The following is a 24,982-nucleotide window of genomic DNA, read 5'->3' on the forward strand; positions in this document are numbered from 1 at the left end:
AGTTCGGCTCAAACCCATAAATTTACTCCCTAACGACCTAGCTGAGAGCCGCGGCTGGCCCGCTCCTGAGGTGAGAGACACGATCCAGATAGCACAGCTGCTTCCAGCGGGGCGCAGGGCCGGAGCAGATGTGGAGGAGGACCCGGAGACCACAACACTGATATCAGAGACACTTGTTTTATTTTCTCGGAGTGGCAACCCCGCCGAGACGCTGGGGAAGATCTCGGATAACCATCTCCACCAACACCACTTGTCCAAACACGGGCCAGTTTCTGCTTGTGCAGTGGAAACACAAACGAGTCCTTTCTCTGCGCGAGGGGAATGGGGAAATAAATAAGCAGAGAGTGCGTGCGTGTGCGTTTGTGTATGCGTGCGTTTCGAAACTCTTGCAAGTGCCTTGGCGTGGGTGATAGGGTGTACACATGTGTGTGTGTGTGTGTGTATGGATGAACCCTTTGGTTCTAGACCCCTGCTCCTCTCCAGGGCCTGCACTCCTCATGTCCTCCTCTCCAGCCAGGCTCAGGGCAGGAGAGCACATATCCCAGCATGGTCACATGTCCCAGTCTGGAGGCCAGGGGCTAGAGGTTAGAGGCTGAGAACAGGGGGGCAAGGGGGCTTGGGGTCATGTATCCCAGTCTGGGGTGGGGTTGGGGGGGGGTCTTGAGGCAGTCGAGACCCTCTAGTGGCTGGGTGGTTTGAGGCCTGGGCGTAGGAGATAGAGGGCAGGGGGTGAAGGGGTTGGGGTTAGAGGCTAGAGGCTGCCGCCTGGGCCCCATAGATCTGAGGCCAAAGACAATGTTTTAACACCTGCCTCTCTCTGGGCCCCGCTGGTTCCAGGGGGGACCGATTGTTGTTTCCCAACAGGGGGTTATATCTGAGTCTTCAGAGGGGCCTACCTTTAGACACTCCCTCCTATTACACATACGGGGGTGGTGGTGGTAAGGGGAGGGGGGGTTGGGAGGGGGGGGGGGGCTGGGGGGGGCTGGGGGGGGCTGGGGGGGGCTGGGGGGGGCTGGGGGGGGTGTAGTGCTGTCCACAGCTACTCAGTAAACCACAGGGCTTAAGCAATGAGCAACAACCGCCTCTCAATAGGATCTGAGAAAGGGCGATGAGATAACGGCCCGCTCAATGGCTAGCATGATCGATGGCGACAAAAAAGCAAAGTGTAGATTGTAATCCGTGTGCGCGTGTGTCTGTGTGAATGTGTGTGTCTGCGTGTGTGTGTGTGTGTGTGCATCCTACCTTCTTCTTGTCCCTCATGGAGCCTTTCCCGCGGACCATGATTTTACATCCCGTCTCTGCCTCCAGCTGCTTGGCCGTGAGCCCCCGCGGGCCCAGGATACGGCCCACGAAGTTGAACTGCCGGAGAAAGATGCGTCAAACATGGAACCACAGAAAAGACTCCACCGTATAGCACACAAAACCATCACGTAATCAAGCTTAGTTACTGGCTTAGATATTCTGCTACACAGATGGAAATAATGAATGATGATTGAGGGAGAGAAAGAAAGAGAAAGAAAGAAAGTAAGGGAGGAGAGAGAGAGAAAGAGAAAGGATAAAACAATGAGAGTGCGTCCCTTTGGAGCACCCTTTGTTTGACCCAGGCACCTCTGCCTTATCTCCTGCCCCTATCTCCCAGAATGCCACTCTGACAATGGTGCTCGACAGCGACTGAAATGGCGCCGATATCCGGCCGGGCCTGGCAAACAGCCCTGGGCCGGTGGTGACAAGATAAGACACGCTGATCGTTGGTCCTTCGATCAGGAGACACAGCTCCTTTCCTCACTGGCCCACAGCATCTGTCAATCACAAGGTCTTGCTATCGATTGGCTGGCAAAGAGAGTGACAGACCAACAGGCTGACAGACATGATAGACAAGGGGAGATGTTGGGACACAAGCCAGGACTGACTGATCTCTGGTTTCTTCCAATAGTCTAAAAGATTTGTTACTTAAACACATTTGGATGGTGTGCAGCACAAATAGTTGACAGGATATACCAAGATCAACTGCCTTACTACATTTACATTTAGTCATTTAGCAGACGCTCTTATCCAGAGCGACTTACAGTAAGTACAGGGACATTCCCCCCAAAGCAACTAGGGTGAAGTGCCTTGCCCAAGGACACAACGTCAATTGACACGGCCGGGAATCGAACTGGCAACCTTCAGATTACTAGCCTGACTCCCTCACCGCTCAGCCATCTGACTCCCACTACACTATGTACAGAGCCTGACTTGGTGTATGTACACATTCAATCACTAACAGCAGCAATATACAGTACCCCCTAATTTGACCCACTGACTAACTGACAAACTCTTTACAAAGATAATTTACTCTGTGGGAAACATATTGACTACTTCCTCTGAGAGCAAAGGACTGCAGTACAACACAAATAGTTGAGTGGAGTGTATCGAGAATCCATTCAAATGATGTTTGTAGCTTGAAGATGTATTTTCTTCCTGTCTGGCCACACCGCTCCCGTGTCCGAAGTTGTGGACTGGCCGAGCAACAATCAATGTTTATCTTGTGCCCGGCCCTATAATTTGAATCACGTCTTTTCATTTTGCTCTCGTTCCTCCCCTCTCCTTCTTCCTTTTTCAGACAGGGAAGAGTTCTGCTCAAAGTCCATGAGTTTGAAGGAAAACAATTCGGAGGGTACACAGAAACTTCTGGAAGCCTTACCAGCATGAAAACCCCTGGGGTGGGTGATAAGAGCCCTTTCTACCCTGCTTCCTTATATAACCTGGATGTGAGAACTCTCACCTACGACCACATACATGAAAACATCTTCAACACAGCTACACCTACACTGAGGGTGCACTGTGCAATTGTACTCTTAATGGCCACCGTTTACAATCACTCTTAAAACCTGACTCCTACAGATGTCCAATGATGAGGCAATCATGCAGCCTACTAGTGCTGGACCTTTTAGGCCCAAGAGAGGCTCAATGAGCCCACTAGATATGCAATCACAGAAACCCCAGGAAGTCCACATGGTGAGTGTGTGGATGGGTGGGTTTTGACTGTCTGAGTTTACCGTGCAATCATATTTTCATATCTGGTTCAGCATAGTGGTTCAAACAGGCCGATCAAACCCCCTTCCCTGTGAGCACAGCTCTGTCCGTTCTAAACTGTTGCTAACAGAGTGTAATGATAATGATCATGAGGATGATAGTGATAATGACTACCACACAAACAGATTACGTTTGCTCATGCTCTTGATTGGTTTTATCGAACCTCTTCCAGAGTCCTCCATATTTGTTGTGTTCAAAAGCATTCTTGCAACATGGCAAGCAAAAGCTAAGAAAAGATCATTCACTTGGTCAGAACGTGTAAGCACAGTGTGTGTCCGCGGTGTGTGTCTTGACAGGAGAGGAAGGTAAAAGGGGAATAGAAGCCTATCCCCGCCCCCCTTGCCAGGGTACATCTGAGTGAGAGGCTGGCAATGTGAGATGAGGAATTAGACTGGAGGTTATTGGGTGTGACAGGTGAGTGGGATTGAGACAGGAATACACACATTGTGCGTCGCACGGGCCCGTTCCGCCCCCCCCCTCGCCCTGTCCCTGTTGAAGTGTTTAACCTTATCTGTCAGGGCTCTGAGGGATCCAGGCAGCTGCAGCAAACGAAGGGTCACGATGTGCATTCTCTCCCTTTTAGTAAAGTACCGTGGCAGAGGGTGCACCGCCGGGGTGCACAAACACATGCATGCACATACGCACACATTCGCACACATGCTCCCTATACACACACCTGTACAAACACACACTCAATTTCAAGGACTGACTTGAATCCTTTTGAACTAAAACATATTTTCTGGAGCATCATTACATTACAGCAGCCCAGCTGAAGCCAATCTACAGAGTATTGATCTGAGGATCCCCTTACTGTAAGTGGACCAGGAGGGGAGGAGAGACTGAGGCAGAGAGGCAGAGGCGAAGATGGAGGCAGAGGGTGACTGAGGCTGATGTTAAGACAGAAGTAGAGAAAGACTGAGGCAGAGACAAGCTACAGTATAACAGCTTGAGAAAGAAACACAACGAGAGAGAGAGAGAGAGAGAGAGAGAGAGAGAGAGAGAGAGAGAGAGAGAGAGAGAGAGAGAGAGAGAGAGAGAGAGAGAGAGAGAGAAAATCCGTTCGTTGAATCTAATGGAACGCCTAATATCAGCTTTTAGAGGGGTCTATTTACCCAATCTGGACAGGCTAGATTAAGTGGTGTTTTCCATCTGCTACAGTAAAAAGGAGAGGCGAGTGTAATTACGGCCGTTTACGTAAGGCTAGGAGCACAGCACAAACCCAGACACTCACACTGATCTTATTATCTCATGAAGATAAACGAGCTGGTGGCTGAAAAAGGCAAATTAATTATTTCATGGCTTCTAATAGCACTCCGCTCTAATTCCTCCTGCTGGATGTCTTTTGTTTTCATTATTATGGAGGACAAGAGGCTGGGAGAGATAGCTGCTTTAAGAGAGCAATGTGTGTGTGTATGTGTGCGTGTAGTTAAGTGAGTTTACTTGTGTGTGTGCATGCTACTTTAAATATTAAAAGCCCCAAGTGTTTAACAATTGACCTTTGGATTAAACTTGAGGACATACTGCAACTTTCAAACACATGTGAACAGAAAACCGAAGGGACCAAGCCAAGATCAATGATGGTGTTTTTCACAGACGATACAATGTCACATGTATTTCGAATCAACCCATTATTTATCCTATTTTCTACTTCAAACTTTTGAGATGAATCGTTGTCCCCACATCCTTTGTTTGGGCATGGTGAAAGTTCTCATCCCAATTAAACAACTACAGGATGATGATGAGGATGAGGATGGTGATGTGCATTTTGCGTCCTAATGAACCGTAATTAACCTTCATTAGCTGGGCGGTGATCCTGAACGCTTGTGTTGCTGCCACAGACCTCTCCCCAGGGGCTGACTCCAGGTAATAGGAAGACAAGATCGAGGGGGAGAATTCTTACTCTGAAGTTCACCTAATCACACACTCCTCTCTTCTCCTCCTTGTCTCTCCTCTCCTCTTCTCTACTCTCCTAACACACACACACACACACCTGAGCTGACACTCCTCTTCGTCTCTTCTCTGTCACACACACACACACACACACGCGCACACACAAACCTCAGAGAAGCTGTATCCAAGAAAGCCACAAGCTCTTCCTACAGCCGTTCACCACGACATGTTCAGTAGTAGTAGACTTACAAATGTAAACCTCTCAGAGTCTCTCAATGGAAACAATGGCTTCTGGAATGCTGGATAATTACATTGACTAATGCTGTCCGTCCCCTGGCTTCAGATACCCACAGAGGTACACACAGATTTAATGAGCATTTACTTGCAGTCACAGATATATGCGCGCCACACACACAAAAACAACCGCACACACGCACAGTCAAAATAAAGACACGCACTCCCATGCACACACACACACACACACACACAAATACACACGCACACTCACATTCACACACTTAATAAAGCTACTTCCATTTCATCCTTCTTTCCTCTTTTATTCAACACCAATCCCTCCCTCCCTCCTTCACCCACTTCCTCAACCACCCACCCACCCATTCCCTCCCTCTCACTCTCTACCCCGCTCCCTCTCTTCCCCCCCCCCCCCCCCCCCACACACACACACACACACACACACACACACACACTTTCTGCTCCCTCAGTGTCTGTGAAGGATGACCAAGGCCAAATGAGAGGACTGAGGGAGAATCAATCCAGGCCTCACATGCTTCTAATGATTAATAATCACTGCCGGTCTCTCATCTCCTCCCTGGACGAGCATGACCCAGAAAAGGAACAGTCGGGGCAGCCAGTCAGCCAGTCAGGCAGCAAGGCAGGTAGCGAAGCAGGTAGGGCTTGGTGATAGATGACAACAACTCCCCCCCCCCCCCCCCCCTTCACCTCCACACGGCAACATCCAGCACAATTAAAAGCTCTGTCACCGCAAAGCATCAACTGTATTTATAGTCCATTAGAGCGCCAGACATTAACCACTGTCTACCTCTCCTCTGTGTTCTCTCTCACATGGCCCTTAGCTACTGAAACTTTCCAAAAACCACTTAGGTACAGGGAACACACTCGGATGCCACCCCAAAATAAGTGACAATCAAAACTGTGTTCGGAAATGCTCCTCTGGATCCTGGTTCTTTCATTGCCTTAATAACATTGTTGAGCTAATTGGAGCGGGAATGTGGGGCTGCCAGGGTTGGGAGAGCCTGAAGGGCCAAATCAATTTTCGTGTCGCTGCACTGCCGTCCCAGAGAGGAAGGGTGACATATCAGAGAGCGTCTGCTCCCTTTATCTGGACGGCCAGGCCGTTCCTCCTGTGCCCCGAGTCCCCGACCTCATCCTACACGCTCATTCATCACCACACACTCGCATCCACACACACACAGACACACACACACACACACACACACACATGTCTATATCTTCCACCACCTCTGTCCAAGAGTCTCCCACCTTCTCGCGTCAGTAACATCCATTGTCATACTCCACTGTCATGCACGCCACCCCAACGCCCCCCGCCCCCAAGCCCTTCCTACTCTTCCTGTGGTACCCCCCCCACATATCCATTGTGGTTCTTCCTATTCTATATTCCACTGCTGCACGCGTACACATCTAGGGACAAACACAGCACGCAACACACTGCAGCCACACACACGGGGGGTTCACAAGAGCCAGCAGCATGGTGTCAATCTGACTGTACTGGGGGGTTTGGTGTGTGTGTGTCGTGGTGTGTGTGTGTGTGGGGGGGGGGGGGTGTGGGGGGTGTTACAGTTTTACAATTTACACCTGCCTCCCCGGGAAAGTGGACAGAGGTGACGACGGTGGCGTCTCACCCTCGGTTAGGTGGGGACATCATGTGGCATGCCCAAGAATTCAGACATCGTATTTGACGTTGTGCAATAACACCTGAGATAATGATTCTAGATATAAATACACACGTGCGTGCACACACACACACACACACTCTCACACACCCTGGCAAGTAAGGGCTGCTCTATCAGCTGGAGGCTATTCCAAGCTCTCTCATTTCATCCCTCCCTCCTTCTAATGAAGCCATCCTTAGTAATAATGATCTCCTCTCTGTCCTTCAGAGCAACAAGGACAGCCAGCTTCCAAACTTAGGTACCATCCTGCCCTTGACTGAAATGACGCACACACTGCCCTTTACCACACACACACACACTCATTATTTTTTATAAATGTGGACGACAGCAGCCTTCAGTCACTTGAGCCAATGTCTTCCAGGGCCTATTGATCAGCCAGAGGTTCTTACGCTCCATGAAATAACTTCCACTGGGAAACCTGCCCCCAATCCATCACCATCCTGGAAAGTGCTCACAATACACACAACACATTCATGACTCCGGTCGTCGAGGAATACGGTCGCCGGGTAGAAAATCCAATACTGTGAGATAATGGCAGTGGTGAGGCAGTGGCGAGGAAGTGGTCGGTCGCGGAGCTGAGTGTGTGTGTGTTCACAGGCTCGACGACCAGTGTTTCCTCCCGGGGGAAATATAGTGGCATAAACACTGTTGTGAAAAAACCTTCAAACTTCAGCAGAAAGGCAGCGAGTGCCTAATCCCTCCAATGGAACAGCTCCATTAATGCTGGCCACGCAATAAAACCGCCGCATGCCCAACAAGTTAATTGGGATCAATCAGCTCGGAGCTCCGCTGCTTCCCCTGGGCCAGGAGGCTTAGCCGAGCAGATTCTGAGGGCCGATTGCTTAAAATATTTGTTAACTATCTGTAAGTGATGTTTCTGGAAGTTTCAAATACCACACACACAAGCACGCACTGTGCAATTTCATTGTGTAATAGGTAATCTTTTCCCCCCTAGCTCAACCATGTGTTTAATAGTTCCTTCTGTTTTAAATGTCATTTCTGAGAATGATAGGGAAGTACAGGAACATTATAGGGACGTGGCAGCAAAGCACATAAATAGCAGTGTACTTATGGTAACTGTAAATATGTAGTTTCAATCATATGTCCCATATCTCTGCTTACTGACATTGCTTGCAAAAAGCACACAGGAACAACAGCACATGACAACACACTGTCCAACAATGCTGGCTTCCCCACGGTTTACAAACACACACACACAAAAACAAACACACAAACAGTCACACACGTACAAACACACAACCATGCACACGCACATATGCTACCTAAACATCGCTCAACGGCTACGTGTCCTAACCTGATCAATGACTGGGACAGTGGTCTAAGTCCTCGCTGATGTCGAACATAACTGGATTACCTTGAACATGGTAATCTAATCGGAATAACTCTGTATGCAGCTGTGCGCGGTTAGCAAAGATTCTATTATTCCTATCAATCTAGCAGAGAGCCTTTGGGCTAACGGGCCTTTCTATAACCAGTTTATGGGGGTCTTTCAAGTGGTCACGTCTTATCCAAGTTACAAAGCACAAATGCAAAGAAGACACAATAAATCACAAGCACAACACACTCAGTTCTCTCTCTCCTCTCTCTCTCTCTCTCTTCTCTCTCTCTCTCTCTCTCTCTCTCTCTCTCTCTCTCTCTCTCTCTCTCTCTCCCTCCTTTTCTCTCTCTCTCTCTCTCTCTCTCTCTCTCTTCTCTCTCTCTCTCTCTCTCTCTCACTCTCTCTCTCTCTCTCTCTCTCTCTCTCTCTCTCTCTCACACACACACACACTGTCTCTCTCACACACACACACACACACACACTCCTACACGCACACCCACAAACAAGCGGTGGTGATAGGTACTCACGTCAGGGTACTCTTTGACCGGCACGTAGAGCTTCTCCTGCAGCTGCACGATGGGGCCCACGGCGTCCGGCAGCTCGCTGCTCCTCTTCTCCGTGCTGCCGTTCAGCGTGTCGTTGTACATGTCCTTGCGTACCCGGCTGATCTCTGCGGAGGAACAAGCACGTCCTGATCACTCACCAGTTCTGATCAAGAGGTAGTGAGTTGGCGAGTTGCACCCGGCAGGATCAGTGACTTCCATGTTTAAAGACCTTCTCCCCTTTGTTCAGGTGAAACAGCCCACAGAGCTTGACTTCACTGTTTGCCTCCTCGTCTGTCTGTCTGCCTGTCCCCCCCCCCCCCCCCCATCCGTCTCTGGGTCTAGCAAGCCAAAGATACACTGTACTGTGGTTTGAAAGATAAGTCTGTATCCAGCTAAATCGAAGGGCTTCATTCAAGGCCACAGCTCAATAGAAAAACACACAGAGTAAAGCTCAGACTGGATAGCAATGCAACCTCCAGTGTAACCTCAATAAAGGGTTCTAAGTGCCTCGCCTGTGGGCCTCCTCCGCAACTCTCTCTGTAGCTGGGAAAGGCACACACACACTCACACACACACACACTCACAAACTGCTAGAAAGTCAATACTATAGCATTGCTGACTAGGAGAGACAGGGGAAGCAAGAGGGAGGGAGCAAGATAGAGCTACTGTAGAGAGAGACAAAGTAAAAGAGAAAGAATGAGGGAAAGGTAGAGTGAGCGAAAGCAAAGCAAGAAAGGAAAAAAGAGGGGAGAGAAGAGAAGGAAAGCATGAGAAAATGAGAAAGAATGAGCCAGAGTTTGAGAGGATAGAGGATAACCAGGGACACAAACAGGTAGAGGATAACCAGGGACACAGACAGGGAGAGGATAACCAGGGGCACAGACAAGTAGAGGATAACCAGGGATACAAACAGGGAGAGGATAACCAGGGAAACAGACAGTAGTATGGATGATATCCAGTGAAGCAGGCAGAAGACAGATAATACCAGTAATTACTCTGGATCCATCCTGTCATTTAATGAAAGAGGGTAATAACTCTCCATTGCTTAAACCGATGGATATCATCCCTTAGGGGCAAAGGAAGAGAAGGATAGAGGAAGGGGGAAAGAGAGAGAGAAAGAAAGATGGATAGATAAAGAGAGAGAGAGACAGAGTGTTCTAATAAGGTGGGAAGGATAATTAAAACCGCCAACTCTGTTAATATTTCATAAAAAGACATGAAATCTCCCAGGTCCTAGACCACGTTGGCTGCACACATTGTGTAATTCTATTACAGCAGGATGGATCATGTGATGCGAATCCTCAGGGACACAGGGCTTGCCACTGCGGTGTATACCCGTCACACACACACTGCTATGTCCACTTACACATCGCACACACTGCTACATTCCCTTACGCGCCACACCCACTGCTACACACTCACACCACACACTGCTATATACACTTACACACACTGCTACATACACACACACACACACACCACACACACTGTTACATACACTTTAACACCCTGGACTGTCCCCAAGGAATGCTCCTAACTGTCACCCTCACAGACCAAGCCCTAATGTCAAACTCACCCTGGCACGCATGACCTATTCTTTAAAACACAGAGTAACGCCTCTATGTACACACAGTCACACACACACACATACACACACATACACACACACACACACAGCATTGGGCGGCGTGGCTGTATCGTCATAATAAATGGGCCACCACCCTTATCACAGGATCCCATCCAGCAGACAGGCCCAGGGAGAGGAGGTACGGAGGGGCAGCTAGGGGCCACTGGGCGGCTTTACGGCGGGGCGATTGTTATGGAACGTGATTTACAGACCCTCCCATATCAAGGATAGCCCTGAGGGAGAGTGCTCTACTCGGATTAAAACTTTCTCAGAGAATGTCTGTCTGTGTGTGTGTGTGTGGGGGGGGGGGGGGGGGTGGTGTCAGTGTGTGAGAAAGAGACAGAGAGAAAGTGAGAGGAAAGGAAATAGGAGCGCAACACTCAGACACTTCCCTTCTTCCTGCCGCTTCACTGAGATCACAGGCCGGCCTCCAACAATGGCTAGCTCGGATACACAGGTCCTGCCAAGTGATGAAATCATCTGTTTTTCTGCTACATGAATGCTCATGGAAGAGGTCCAGGCAGTATTGTCACAATTTCTGCAGCGAACAGTAGCTCTGCCACTTTATTTTGGTGAGCTTGTCGCACACAACGACTCACTCTTGCGTGGGCGTAAACACCACAATATGAGAGCGCATTCAGCCGGCGGGCTTCGGTTTGCTGGGTTTCGTGGTGACATGGAACACACAATGGGAAAGATATGGTCTTAAGTCTTCGCTGGGAACATTCCAGCCGTGTGTGTGTGTGTGGGTTGGGGTGGGGGTTCTGGTTGTGATGGTGCCTCAAAGGAATCTAACCTGAATGTCCCAGGCAAATAACCGAAGCCCTTCTATACAAGCCTTGTTTAACGTGCTACACATTCAGTTTCCAAATACGTGTGTCTTATTTACTACCTTCATACTTCCTCTACAGGCCGTTGGCATCGCTCCCGCACAGAGCGGCTGAGCGGAGGAAGTGTTACAGTGACACATGCAGAGAGGCGATACATTCAGGCTCTTTGTGGGGTGTGACGACTGCCAATTCGGCTCTCATTCTCCCCCCTCCCCAGGACACAACACTGCTGTGTTCTGTAGTCTTCATCTGCGTGCTGGGTTCAGAGCCTCTCTTTTCTTTTCCAACTCTGGAGGATGACATACAGCTGAGGGCTGGAGGGGGGGGGGGGGGGGGCAGGGAATAAAATGCTGAGTTCTTTTAATGAGTGATTGCAGGGAACTGTGTGATCTTATAAAAAGCATGCTGGGTAATTTAATTAAACTGTCAGATTAATGTTTGACCATGAGCAGATGTTTATTGATGCACGTGTCGTAGGGAAGATCTTGCGTGTGAGTGTGTGTCTGTATATGTGTGTAGGAGATGATCAGACCTGCGTGAACTACAAATGTCATGTGAACTTTTTTCTCCTCTTGGCCGCTTACTGAGTTTTGTCCAGTGGTCAGAAACAGCCCCAGTCCAAAGGATGATGAAACTGTCACTGGTGATTTATGGACAACATTATTACAGCATTTTAAACGCGTTCTCCATCCCTTGTCATCTATTTTAACCCTCAGAATTCAATCAATTTCCTGCTCAGGCTTGAAGGCCTGCTCTTGCTGCACTACTGAGCACACGCCACAGCTACCTGTGTCACCACACACACACACACACACAACCATACACACACACATGTTCATGGAAAAAGCTTACCCCAGAACTACTCGCTAAAGAGCAGCTCCAAAGTGACAGTGAGGTGACATTTGCTGGGTGTGAATCCTGTAATCCTTGAAGAAAGAGAGGATCGGACGGTCCCTCATGCTGCAGATCTCAGATCGATACCCATGGGCAGCGTTTAACACAATACACCACACACACACACCAGAACACCACACCCAATACATCACCCACACACAAGCATGCAGCCCTTCATACAATACTCTGTTAACCCATAACACCATTATTAGTGACACAAAACTTTTAGTGGTAGCACGCGAACAACAGGCCTGAGGTCATGGAGGAGATCAGAGCTAGCATCGACAGCTGCTAGCTGTCAGTTGGCCGGCTGAGGGCGATGGTGACAGCGTCTGCCTGGAGAGGGGGCCCGGCATCGGACAGCCGCCGCTGCGTCTCCCCCTGCTTCGCCACAGATGAGACTGGAGACTTTTGCTCAGCTGATCCCAGCGTGTGAGAGATCAGCGAATCGGGTGACGCCAGTGTGTTGTGTGAGGAGGAGGGAGAGGATGAGGAGAGGAAAGGAGGTGGGGGGGTGGGGTGGGGGGGGGGGGGGGGGTGAGAGGAGCTGGCGCCCCGAGTGAGGCGAGGCTACGGCCTTAGCCAGATGGATATGATATGATATCACCCACCCTTTATGGGAAGGGCAACATGCACACACGCATGTAGACACACACACACACACATTTGTAGCTACAGAGAGATGACTAGACAGATGAGGGGGTGGGGGGTGGGGGGGACGAGAGAGGGTGAGCATGAAGAGAGAGGGAGTGGGTGAAAGATGATCACAGAGAGAGGAAGTGAGACAGCCTGTCAGACAGACTGGAAGGAAGGACAGAGAGGGGGGGGGGGGAGTGGGAGTACGAGAGGGAGAGAGAGAGCGAGGGAAGGAAGGAGGGAGGGAGTATCTTCCGGACACCCTTCTGTGTTTGTAATTACATGGCTCTGCAAGCGGCCACCACATTCAGCGCGAGGGGTTCGGTCTGAAGAAGGGGGAGGAGCCAGGAGGAGGTGGTGGGGGGGGTGGGGGGGGGGGGGTACAAGGGCGAAGGCTCAAACAGAGACACCATCTGGGCCTGGGTTTTCTCCTCAGAATAATAATTCCTCAAACTCCTCATCCCTCCATCCCTCCCACCATCCCTCCCTCCCATCTCTCGTCCCATCTCTCAACAGTGTGCCTGTTTCATGTCCACGTTGACCGGGGCAGAGATTTGATCTTTCCAGTGTTGACCAGTCACTGACTGGAGATTGTGTTCTATCTGGGTGAAACTGTGGGAGCAGCCTTTCTATGTGAGTGCTCCACTCGTTTCATGTTTCTCTCTTCATCTCTCTCGTTCCCTCCATCCCTCCCTCCCTCTCTATCTCTCTCTGAAAACAGACACTCCACTGGAGTGGAAGCAGAGAGCGCCAAAGGTTAGGGATGTTGCTTCATATTGCTAGCTCTGACCTCATCTTTAAATGTGGTTTCCTACCACATTTACCAGAGTCCAGATCAGAGTGTCGTATTGAGAAAAAAGCAACAGTATATCTATCGGTCGAATCAGGAAGTAGCTGAGTTTCCACAGTCTCCCAATTGTTCAATCTTTCATTACTGGCCTCTGAACACACTGTATCAATGGGATGACAGAGAAACAATGAAGACTGGCATCTAAAGACCAGTCCGATTATTCCATGTGACAGAAGGCAAGCCTAGGCAACTATTTTCCCGATAGCACAGAATAGCACAGCAGACGATCACAGAATAGCAAACAGACAAAATCGATTGCTCCTCTATCTGGCTAATCAGGGGTAACCAGCCACGCTCATTTGAGGGGGTCTGGATTAGGTGTGGGTGGGTAGGTTGTGGTCATGACGGAACCACGGTACACTCCACGATGACCATGGTCTAGACGTAGGATTTGCCACGTCAGGAGCCTGGCAATATGCGTGTGTGTGTGTGACGGCAGAGGGACAAGCTAGGTATCAGAGAAGCCAGCGGCTCAGGAGTTCATATCCACTGGCAGTGTTGACTTAGAAGCTGGAGGCAGCAGCGGGCTGGGCCATAAAGAAAACCCCTAGACGATCCCCTTCTGTGGCTAACCCTGAAATGAGCAGGGACACTGGAGCAGCAAAAAGCCCTGTCACGTAGAAGACAGAACGACCGACTGGAGGGCTGGGGCGGGGAGAGCGGGGAAAATGTATGTGCGTGTGCAGGCGTGTGTTAGTGCGCGTGAGCACGCGTGTGTGTACCCTGCTTTGGCACCGACCCACTTGAATTAGCTCAGTGTGGCGGGGTGGAGAGCTGGTGGACTTAGCAAGGGGAGTGGCTGGTGTATTTATGAAAACACACACATACACACACAGATCTGGGAGACAAGTCTGACAGGCCTTAGCATCCCATTTGCTGTCTTATCACTGGCTTCATGGACAGTACTCAGACAAACTCACAGTGAGGGACACACACACTCCGTAACACGCATAAAGAGGGACCCACACTCCACAACACACACAGAGAGGTGACACACACTCAGCAACACACCCAGGCGACACACGTTTTTGTCCGTAGTCCAAACAAAGACAGACAAACAACTATTCAGGACACACACAACCACCCATAACATACACGTATTCACGGAGGTCCAAAAAAAAAAGATGTCAATGAAACAACCAATCTGAGCTGAAATTCCTAGACGTAAGTCGAGTCTGAGCACACACCGGCATGCCGTGTGACAGAGATCGGTCTGAGACGTCTGTCTCTCCTTAAGCCATGCAATGATTTTTGCTCTATTTAAAAAAAAAGTGCAAGACAGCATCTTCCATCGTGGTCTGTCTGGTGCCTGTGCTGCAATATGTTCAGTCTAGGAGCTGGAAACCAGGCCAAGGCTCCTGGTGAGCTTGTAATACAACATAGAGTGTATAGATGATTAGGTGCCTGTGTATGTGTGATGTGGGAAGTGTTATGTGTGATGTGTGTGTATGCACGCAAACAAGAGAGGGGATGAGGGGCTTGTATGTGCCACTTGTGTGAGAGAGACGAGAGTGTGTGTTGGCGTCTACATGCGCGTGCGCATGCGTGTGCGTCCTCGCACAGTGCGAGCTTTTGAACAGTTGCTGCCTCAAGAGGTGCTGACAAAAAGGAAGGGATGAAACTGGCTAGTGTCTGCTGGGCGTGGCTGGGGGGTGGGAGGGGGCGGGGGGGACTCTGCTGGTCCTGGGTGGAGGGGGTGGAGGGGCACTGGGCTGGACTGGGGGGTGAAGGGGGCCGAGATGAGGACTCTCTTGGGTGGGGTGGAGAGGGTTGAGGGGGGAGAGAGGAGAACAGGTCCAGGGGCGGAGGGGGTGGAGGTGGAGGAGGGGGTGGAGGTGGAGGGGACTGGGCCGGGGGGGGGTAACATATGGACGCCAGCATCACCCCACCATGGACGCCACACGCCCCAGGGCTGGCCTGATGGACGCAGTCACAATGCCTGGCCAAGGACAAGCTAGAGGAGAAATGGACTGACACTCTCAGAAGGAGTGGAGAGAGAAACAGAGAGAGAAACAGAGAGAGAAACAGAGAGAGAAACCGAGAGAGAAACAGAGAGAGAAACAGAGAGAGAAACAGAGAGGCCTGCGAAAAGACTGCTGCACAGTCTCAGCATCAGAGAGTTGCTTTGACGCACATCGAAAATAGACTTCCAATTAGAATGACACACCGGCAGTCACTGAGTTCAAATAAGAGATAGACACCCTCTCTAACTAAGCTGAAGAGAGACAGAGTGACATAACTACTGCCAGACACAGAGATACGCTGAAAATGCGCCACTAAGGACTAATCGAATTGTATACACTGTTTATTCCAAGGTAAATTATATGACTGCAAGCAACTATATGAACGCACGGTCACAACAGGACCGATGCAGTGAAACTAAGATACACTGAAACACTTTGTGTGTTTTGCAAAAACGATACCCCGAGTACAGAGACACAAACATACAGAGACACAGCCTGTCCATCAGTGATACAGCCAGTCGGTGATTGCATTTCTGGATGAACACACAGCTACATAGTGATGTGAAATTCCTGCAGTGCTTTGCATGCTCTGGCTTAGCCTGACATAATTGGGTTCTGGCGTCATGAGACACGCTGTTAAGGAGTTAATGGTTTAATGCCACTGAATGAAGGGCTGCAGATATCACATGTCTTTAGTGGAAGAGAGGTCGGATGTCGACTTCTGCGGTGATAGTAAAACAACTATCCAGGTCCTTGCTTTATCTTTGCTTTTGGGAAAAACTGACAGATACAAATAAATGACTACAGGACAGCTTAATCTTGAATATTTTGACTGTATTTCATGTTTTCCTGAAGATTGCCATCGTTTTTGCCATTATGGGTGCAAACACAAATGAAGTGAATAATACCACAATAATGAGGGGGGAAAACCTCATTCACACATCTTTGCTTCAATTTTCCACCTAATCTCTTTGTTAATAAGAACTTTTTAGAACCATTCCTACCCGTACTTAACCACCTTCAAAAGAGCAGTATAAGTTTAATTTGAGCCCTTAGAGCGAGAAGATAATTGAGGTCAAGGATCGTCCATTTTTCACCCACAATGTGCAGTGCTCTTTATCAGCATTAAACAGAGGAGTGCAGAAGGTGTCCCATTGGACTGCACCTCTGGCTGTCCTCTAGATTGAGTTTGGGCACTGCGCCAAAACATTTGAAAATCACAGAGGAAGAAGTGAGATTAAATTATGGGAGGGATCTTCACCACACCTTGAACTTTGGTGCTGCTGACAAAGGAAAAACACATCAATCTTCTGGGTTCCCTCAGCAAACAACAATGCCAGGATCTGATCAAGCGTTAACTTTGTATCAAGAAGGAGCAGGAGAAAACAGCCCTTGGTCAGACAGACTGACATTGTAAGCCCACCAACCAGGAGCATGAGGCACACGCTCAAATCCTGACACGCCCCAACACACACACACCCCACACACACACACTCACCCACCCCACCACACTAACCCACACACACACATAAACACCCCCCACCACACGCACACACACCCCACCCCACCACACGCACACACACACCCCACCACATGCACACACACACCCAACCACACACACACCCCACCGCACACACACACACACACCCCACCACACGCACACACACACACAAAAACAGGCGTATAAAAAGAGAGCAGCCTTCACCATCTATCTATAGCTGACAGAGAGTGTGAACTAAATCACAGAAAAGTCTCCGTACAGGGGGTCCGACTAAACATAAGTGCCGTGATTTATGGTAGGTGTGGGCCTTAGAACTCACACAACACACACGCAGACGCACTTGCGTAGATAAACGCGTACAGAAACACACACAGACGGATCTCAGCAGCTCCAGATGAGTAATGCCACGTTCTGTTCCCGTTCATCTGAGGGGAGACTGAAGAGGACCTACTGATGAACATTAGGTCATGCACTGCCGAGGGCCTTTCTTTGTTTTCACAGTTCAATCAATAGTTGTGTCTAACATTGTTCTCATGCTCTTTCCTTCTCAGTACTACATTGTCATGCACACACACACACGTGCATGGGCACACACACGCACGGCTGCACACACACACATCTTGGGGGTAATACTGTAGCCCCAGTGGATGACTTACTCAGTGTTCTATAAGAAGGAGCTTCAATTACACAGAGTGCTTTAAAATGAGAAATGTGAATGCATTATAGAAGTCGACACTGATGTATTCGCTAATAATGGTGGCATCGAGGGGAACATTAAATAATGACACATAATAGTGTTGAGCTCCTCTAATAGAGACAAAGTCTTCTGGAAAAGAGAATGAAACACTGTGCGTGTGTGTGTGAGTGTGTGTGCGCATACACTTGTGTGAGATTGATTCCCTTCTCAGATGAACTGTTTGCTCTCATAAGAACGATGACTAGCTTAATGACATGACCCCCCCCCCCCCCCCCCCGTGACCTTTTCCAGTGGATAGGTCAGAGCGGTGTGATCCCCAGACAGAAGGATCATCTCAAGAAGGGGGGGGGGGGGGGGGCTTCACATGACTGACCTGTAATGACCTGTAGGACACAGACATGGCTACATGAGTGGACCTTTGTGGGGGAGAATGCAGACATTTTGGGGCAGTTTCAAAAGACCCTGGGCAAATCAACTTAAAATACCCAACCATGCATCCCTAAAGCTAACGGACAACACAGCAAACCACATGATCCCAGATAAGACAAGATGCTAACCGCTAATTCAGTTTCATTAACCCAAGAGTCCTCTCCTCCTGCATCCAGCCTGACACTGCATGTCATGGAATAAGGGAATGAGTCCACAACACAGGGAGGGACAGGAGCCAAGTTTCTTCTGGAAAAATGCAATTCTGACCCCCCTCCACACAACCCACTTCACTTCCAAATTAATTAATTACTCCAATTTTGTGATGAATAGGACCACTTAGTGTAATTGTGAGAAGAGCTGGAAGGATTCTCCAGTCTCCCTGGGACGTCTTGATACTTTAGAGAGTAAGGGTGAGAGAGAGAGAGAGAGAGAGAGAGAGAGAGAGAGAGAGAGAGAGAGAGAGAGAGAGAGAGAGAGAGAGAGAAAGAAAGAGAGAGAGAGAAAATCCGTTGAATCTAATGGAACGCCTAATATCTGCTTTTAGAGGGGTCTATTTACCCAATCAAGGGTGAGAGAGAGAGAAAGAGAGAGAGAGAGAGAGAGAGAGAGAGAGAGAGAGAGAGAGAGAGAGAGAGAGAGAGAGAGAGAGAGAGAGAGAGAGAGAGAGAGAGAGAGAGAGAGAGAAAGAGAGAACCACAGGGATTCAAATAGAGATACAAGGTAAATAACGAGAGACAAAAGATAAACTGGCCCTTGGATTCCAACCTTGGTGAGGTCTTGTGACCATCCCGCCACGTGAGATTTCTCCGTCAACTTCTAAGCCTCCTCCTAAGTCCTCCTGCTACTGGTTGAGAAGCCGTGTGTATTTAACGACTCCTCTTAAGGCCTCTCTTCCTGTCTGGCCAGTGACACACTAACTGTGGTGTGGAAATGAACTCCTCTAGTTAACAGGCTCTCTAGTAAAAACATTGTCACTCAACTGTAATTTCCCAGGGCTGCTTTAGTGCTAGCTACTGGAGTCTGGGTCCTTTATCTGTAGAGCAGAGAGGATACAAAATGACACCTACTGTAGCTAATAACTCAACAAGGATAAATGAGTTGTCACACACTTTAGATACAGTTAATGTGGGCAATTAATTCTGGTTAAACAACAAATACAGAAATGGGACACTGTGGAGAATCCACATGCATTCCGACACTCACACTGCCGCAGACACACGCGAGCACACACTTCCGCAGACACACGCGAGCGCACACGCGGCGAAAAAAAAAAACGGGTTCTTCATTATTTGCTCCTTGACCTTACGATGCTCTCGTAGATTTGCGATGCCCTTCCCATCACACACACCCCCCCCACCCGCCCCGCCCGCACCCGCCGCTCTCCCCCATCCCTTCGAGTGTGCATCTGAGCCTACAAGGAGCTGCGGCACCGACTGGAGCACCTCCTCTGGTGATTAGATTCATCACCTTTATTACAGAGAGGGAGCATGTCTGCATGGCTGGCTGCCCTCGCGGCCCCATAGAGAGCATTCATCTGCACTAACAGCAGGCCGGGTTTACGCCTCAGTCCGCGCATCAGCACGCAGGCACGGCCCACCGGCCACGGCCCGACGCGCAGACGTATTGCTCACCGGTGACAGCCCAGGGCCGGGCTCGTCAGGGCTCACGCACTCACTCTGAAACTGTACTGACTGGAGCTACTTCCATCTGACGGATACCACTGGAAGGTGGCTTGCCACTGGAGAATTCCCCCTCTTCTGTAGCACCGCTGGGACATGCTAGGGAGAATACGAGGCTGTTTTTACAGGTGGACGCTGAGTCTGAGAGGAGAGCTATGGAGAGACTCCATGTCTGTTTGTTGGAATCACGACTGAACAAACAGATCATTGAAGTGACTGTATCGCATACTAACATTCAGCTATGGGGCCAAACCTCTTTTTCATGGCCCCAGATTCGGGCACACATACACACACGTACACACACACACACTACCAATATAACCTAGTGAGGGACAACGTAGATATAACACAGACACACTGCACTGCTTGAACACACCCAGGTGAAAGGGGATGATCCAACTGAGTCATCTCCATTAGCCTGGGCCTCCTGGCCTGGATGGAGATCTAGGCCTCGACGTCGCAATCCACAATGGCGCCAAGTCTCGTCTCCTTCTTCATTTATCTCTTTTCTATTCTCCGCTGCGCCGTACAGACGCTCGCAACAGAGGGACGGGAAGGAAACAACAACTTGGAACTTCGCGTATGATCAATGTTGCGGCCAAGCGCAAGCTGTAGACGATATTTTATCCGCCGGTCCTCTATACCCCCCTCTTCGAAAGCAGGAGAACGCTGAGGTCTGCAGAAGGCGATGATTTAGCATCGCTCTGGTGATGCCAGCGATGGAAAAGCACAGCTACAGAAATGCAATAATGAGACTTTATGTAGCTGTGTGGACTACCCATGCCCCAATCACATACACACACACACAGTCAGGAAAGCAGTTTTAGGAGCTGCTAGGGCTGGACTAAATGACTTCCAAAGCCTCACATCTCAGAGGTCCAGCTCACACACAGACCCACGCATGTGAATCCTACCTGACTGGAATAACTTCAACCCTAATCCTGTCCACACAGACACACTGGTTGCAGGGCCTCTCATGAGGAAGTAATGCTGACCGTAATCATTCATGTGAAATGAATGCAAGATACAACCCCCCCCCCCAAAAAAGGAAGGAAATATGAAGTGTGAAAATACATGTTGAAAAGAAAGACACACACCAGTACATCCATGTGTGGGTGTGTTGTTCTGCTGTGACGTTTCCTTCTGCCGTAGGTCAGAGCTTAGTGTGATTGTGGAAGTGAAACTGCTATTTTCCTGCTCGCCAGCCTCTGTGGCTACGGGGTACAAAGTCAGAGCACACATCATCCCAGCGTACCTCATCACTTCCACTCAGACACACGCTACGATGCCGAAATCACACTTTACGTTCGCGTCGAGAAACATGCGTCGTTTACGTTCACGAGTGTGCACGAGGGCACCGTGCGATACAAAGACACCTCGACGGGTGAGATGTGAGAAGAGGATGCGTCGAGAGCACACGCAGACATGTTGGATTAGTGTTCTACTACATTAGTAGTAGATTAGTGTGCTCATGCACCGCTCAGACTACATCTAGTCTCTCAATTCTACACTGCAGTCAACAGTGATGAGGAAACAACAACCAAGGAAAGAGGAAGTATGATGAGTGATGCTTCTTCTGAATAACCTCACAGGTTTCTCTTGCTGGCTATGGTCTAAGTGCATATGAACATGACTTGGACCCTGGTGTGGGTGCTGATCCAAATACCTTCTACTTCTACCTGCCCACACACAATATCAGGTTTCTCTAAGCAGTTCTCCATATACACTTCAGTGTGTGCATATGCGAGTGTGTTGTTATGCTTGTCATTTTTGGGGAATGGGGCTTGGGCTGTTGGAATGTGTCCTGCTGACACCCCCCCCCCCCCCCCACCCCCCCCTTCACACACACACACACACACACACACACTTACATACACTCCCTATACGCCCCCTCCCTTTCTCCCGCTGTCCATCGTGTGTGTCTCCATGTGGAATAAGCATGCAAGGTTTTCCAGATGAGTGGTGTGCGCCAGATATCGTCTTGCTTAACACACAGCTGTGTTCTTCTCAGGTCCTCCCCCTCCTCCCCACCTCTCACCAGTACTCCTGATCTACATCAAGCCCAGATGTTTCAGCCCTAAAGCCGAGACTCGTGAGTTCGTACCCTAATGTCCACGATTAGCGGGCGTGCCCAGGACAGGCCTTTGACCTCGTGAGTAAGCTAGTCTGACGGCAGAGGCCAGTAGAGCGAACAATTCGAGGGCGGCAGAAACTGGGTGCCTAATGAATTAATGATGTGATATTTAGGGGTGCGGTAATCAAATGATGCACGCCGTTTTTTTTTTTTTTTTTTTTTCATAATACTTATTTGGGTGTGGCCCTGTCTAAATTACGAAATCATCACAGCTGCACAGTATTACAGCGTGCTAATGTGACATTTATCAGCTTCAGATATGATTTAAAAGTAAGGGAAAGTAGCCTATCGTTAAAACTGGACTACGTGTGGTGATTAAAGTGATGTGGGTTTCGTTGTAGTTCCATATAAACGATAAAAAAACTAGATTTCGTCTCCCAAATAAACCTGAACGCAGTCGCACTCATATTGGCTGAAAACGATAAGAGCCCCCTGGCGCCATATCCAGATTTTTTCACATCTATTCTGAGTTTTCACTAATGTGTGACACAAACATATAACCAACAAGCAAAACAACATTTAATGAGATTAAGGTTGAGTTAAAATCGGGTTGTAACGTTATTGTCAAATATTGTCATGAGAAATTGGCTATAATGACGTTGACTGAGGGTGCAAGCGGACGTCCATGATGTAGGAAGAGCGTGCGTCTACACAATTTCACAGATGAACTATCAAACTTGTGGTCTCATTTTTATTGCTATTTAACACTGAGATGCATCTTTAATACTTGATAACTGATTGCACAAATATGAACACATGGTCAAATTATATTGAGTTTCAATATAAGATATTCTATCCAGAAGCTCCAAATTAATATCGATCCGTTTTAATTGGCTAGAAAAGGCCACGCAAATCAATTTCAAGGGCCCAATCAAAGTTATGAGACTTATTTCCTTAGACGCGTAATTGAACTACAAGTTAGGGCACCGGTTTGTTTGAAAGTGAAATAAAACGGTCCTTGCGCAAATATACCATGTCGTTTCAACTTTAGGATACCTAACGCCACAATGTCCTATTGTGTGTCTGCAATTATTTATTTCATTTCCGGAAGATGTAATGTAGGCAACACTCCTCCAAAAAATATTATGGGGCCAAGGCACTATCCACAGAAAGCAACAAATGATCCCAGCGTGTCCATGAGCAGATTGAGTAGCTCGTGGCCAATGCTGCATATCCAAGGCACATTTTTGTACACACTGTGGCAGTTTACTGTACCTTCGTCAAGCAGTCGTTCCAGGTGGTTGAAAATCCCACAGAAGTTGGGCAGACTGCTCATCAATTTCTTATCATTCATAAGCTGCATGAGATAGTCTGGGGTTGGCTTCGGCTTCTCCTTCGTTTCCATTTCCCCAACCATATTCCAAAAAAAAAACAAATTCGGATCCAGACAGAACCACAGATGAAAACAAATAAATATGTTCACTTACGCTGTGAATTAATAAATAAATTATAAAAATAGAGTAAAAAAAACTGCCTCTTGCTGGTTAAATGCAATCAAGTGTTCTGTCCTGGTGCGGCGTTCAGCCTCTTTACGCACTGCACTGCAATTCAACTCCTTCGTTTATCAGTTCTGCTGAGGACAGACAATGAACCAAAATAAGAAAGAAAAGAAAGAAAAAAAGGAAATGAAAATATGAAACGACGAAGAGGTAGTTTTTCTTCTGTGTGTTGCCCTTATAATTCCACAAGTTACTAGGAATGGATAATAAAGTCCCGCGTATACCCACTGCCCTTGATTTTTCTTTTCAAACGATTTGTCTTCTGCTTTCTCTCATTGAGCGTCTTCAGAAGGTTAAAATGTCCCTTTCCCCGAGTTCCCCAGAGCTTTCTGCGTGTTGTTATGTGTAAGTCTGTACACTGGAAACGTTCGTCCCTCCTGTCTCTACTCTCGATAACGGAGCTTTTTCAATGAAGCTGGCATTCAGTCTCAGTAACCGTCTGGCTGTGCTGCGCTTGGGCTCGCGAGCCCATCACATGACCATAATTCACAGCCGAGTCTCGCAGCCGAGAGCATGAGCGCGCGCTCCGCAGGGGCCGAGAGTGGGAGGACAAATGCGCGCACACCACTCTCTCTCTCTCTCTCTCTCTCTCTCTCTCTCTCTCTCTCTCTCTCTCTCTCTCTCTCTCTCTCTCTCTCTCTCTCTCTCTCAAACACACACACGCACGCACGCACGCACGCACACACGTGCAGCTGGACTCAGACACTAGACATATAGATAGTTATGCACCTGTCCTGTATTAAGAGAAAATGAGCGGTATAAATATACGTAGGCGTGACTATGGTTACAATTTGGCGTGAACATTTTACTAATAAAGATGAACAGTGAACATAAATCATAGACCAGGATGACTTATGGACTGATAGGAGAACCAGGTATTTACCGTCATAGCAGGCTACTTTCTTGAGTGAAACAGGGAGTATGGTGATTGCACTTTGCATGATGCCTACAGTAAAAACACATGGATATACTTTGTAGTCGTATTCTTTTATATTTTAAATTATATTACATTTATGTACCTAATAAATCCTTGTTGTCTGGAGAAAAAAAACTAAACTATAAGTGGGAAGCTCGTTTTTAAGTAATCAAAAACGTCATTTTCAGTGACGTTGATTTAACATCAAATAATTCACATAACTATGTTAATTTCAATTAAAGCTGACTTTTTCCCACACAACAAGAATGAATTATAACTGCCTAAATTTAGACATTAAAATGTTTACAGATATAGTTTAATTGGCTTAATGGTTTTGCCTCTTTTTGTAATGCAAAGCAGTTTTCATGCCAAGAGCTGGCTGGCTTTTATATGTATTTGGAGAGTAACAATTGCCTCCGTTCTGTTTGATGTCACTTTGCCCGCCATCCCTTTTCACGTGAATGAAAAAAACAGGGGATAATGTTTTAAAAACACCCGGAAAACAAAGCTGGGAAGAATGTGTGA

At 48.4% G+C, this 24,982-nt stretch overlaps 1 protein-coding gene across 1 annotated transcript; it reads right to left on the minus strand.

Annotated features, from left to right (window-relative positions):
- Positions 1–550: 550 nt before the first annotated feature.
- qkib (QKI, KH domain containing, RNA binding b) lies at positions 551–23,920 on the minus strand. The gene is made up of 4 exons (XM_067235703.1): positions 23,258–23,920; positions 8,784–8,926; positions 1,243–1,359; positions 551–592 (listed from the first exon to the last, which is right to left on the minus strand). The coding sequence occupies exons 1-4, from the start codon at positions 23,397–23,399 to the stop codon at positions 551–553; spliced, it is 444 nt and encodes a 147-aa protein (XP_067091804.1). The 5' UTR covers positions 23,400–23,920.
- Positions 23,921–24,982: the final 1,062 nt, after the last annotated feature.

The sequence above is a fragment of the Osmerus mordax genome, chromosome 5 (assembly GCF_038355195.1).
Source record: "Osmerus mordax isolate fOsmMor3 chromosome 5, fOsmMor3.pri, whole genome shotgun sequence".
Classification (NCBI taxonomy): domain Eukaryota; kingdom Metazoa; phylum Chordata; class Actinopteri; order Osmeriformes; family Osmeridae; genus Osmerus; species Osmerus mordax.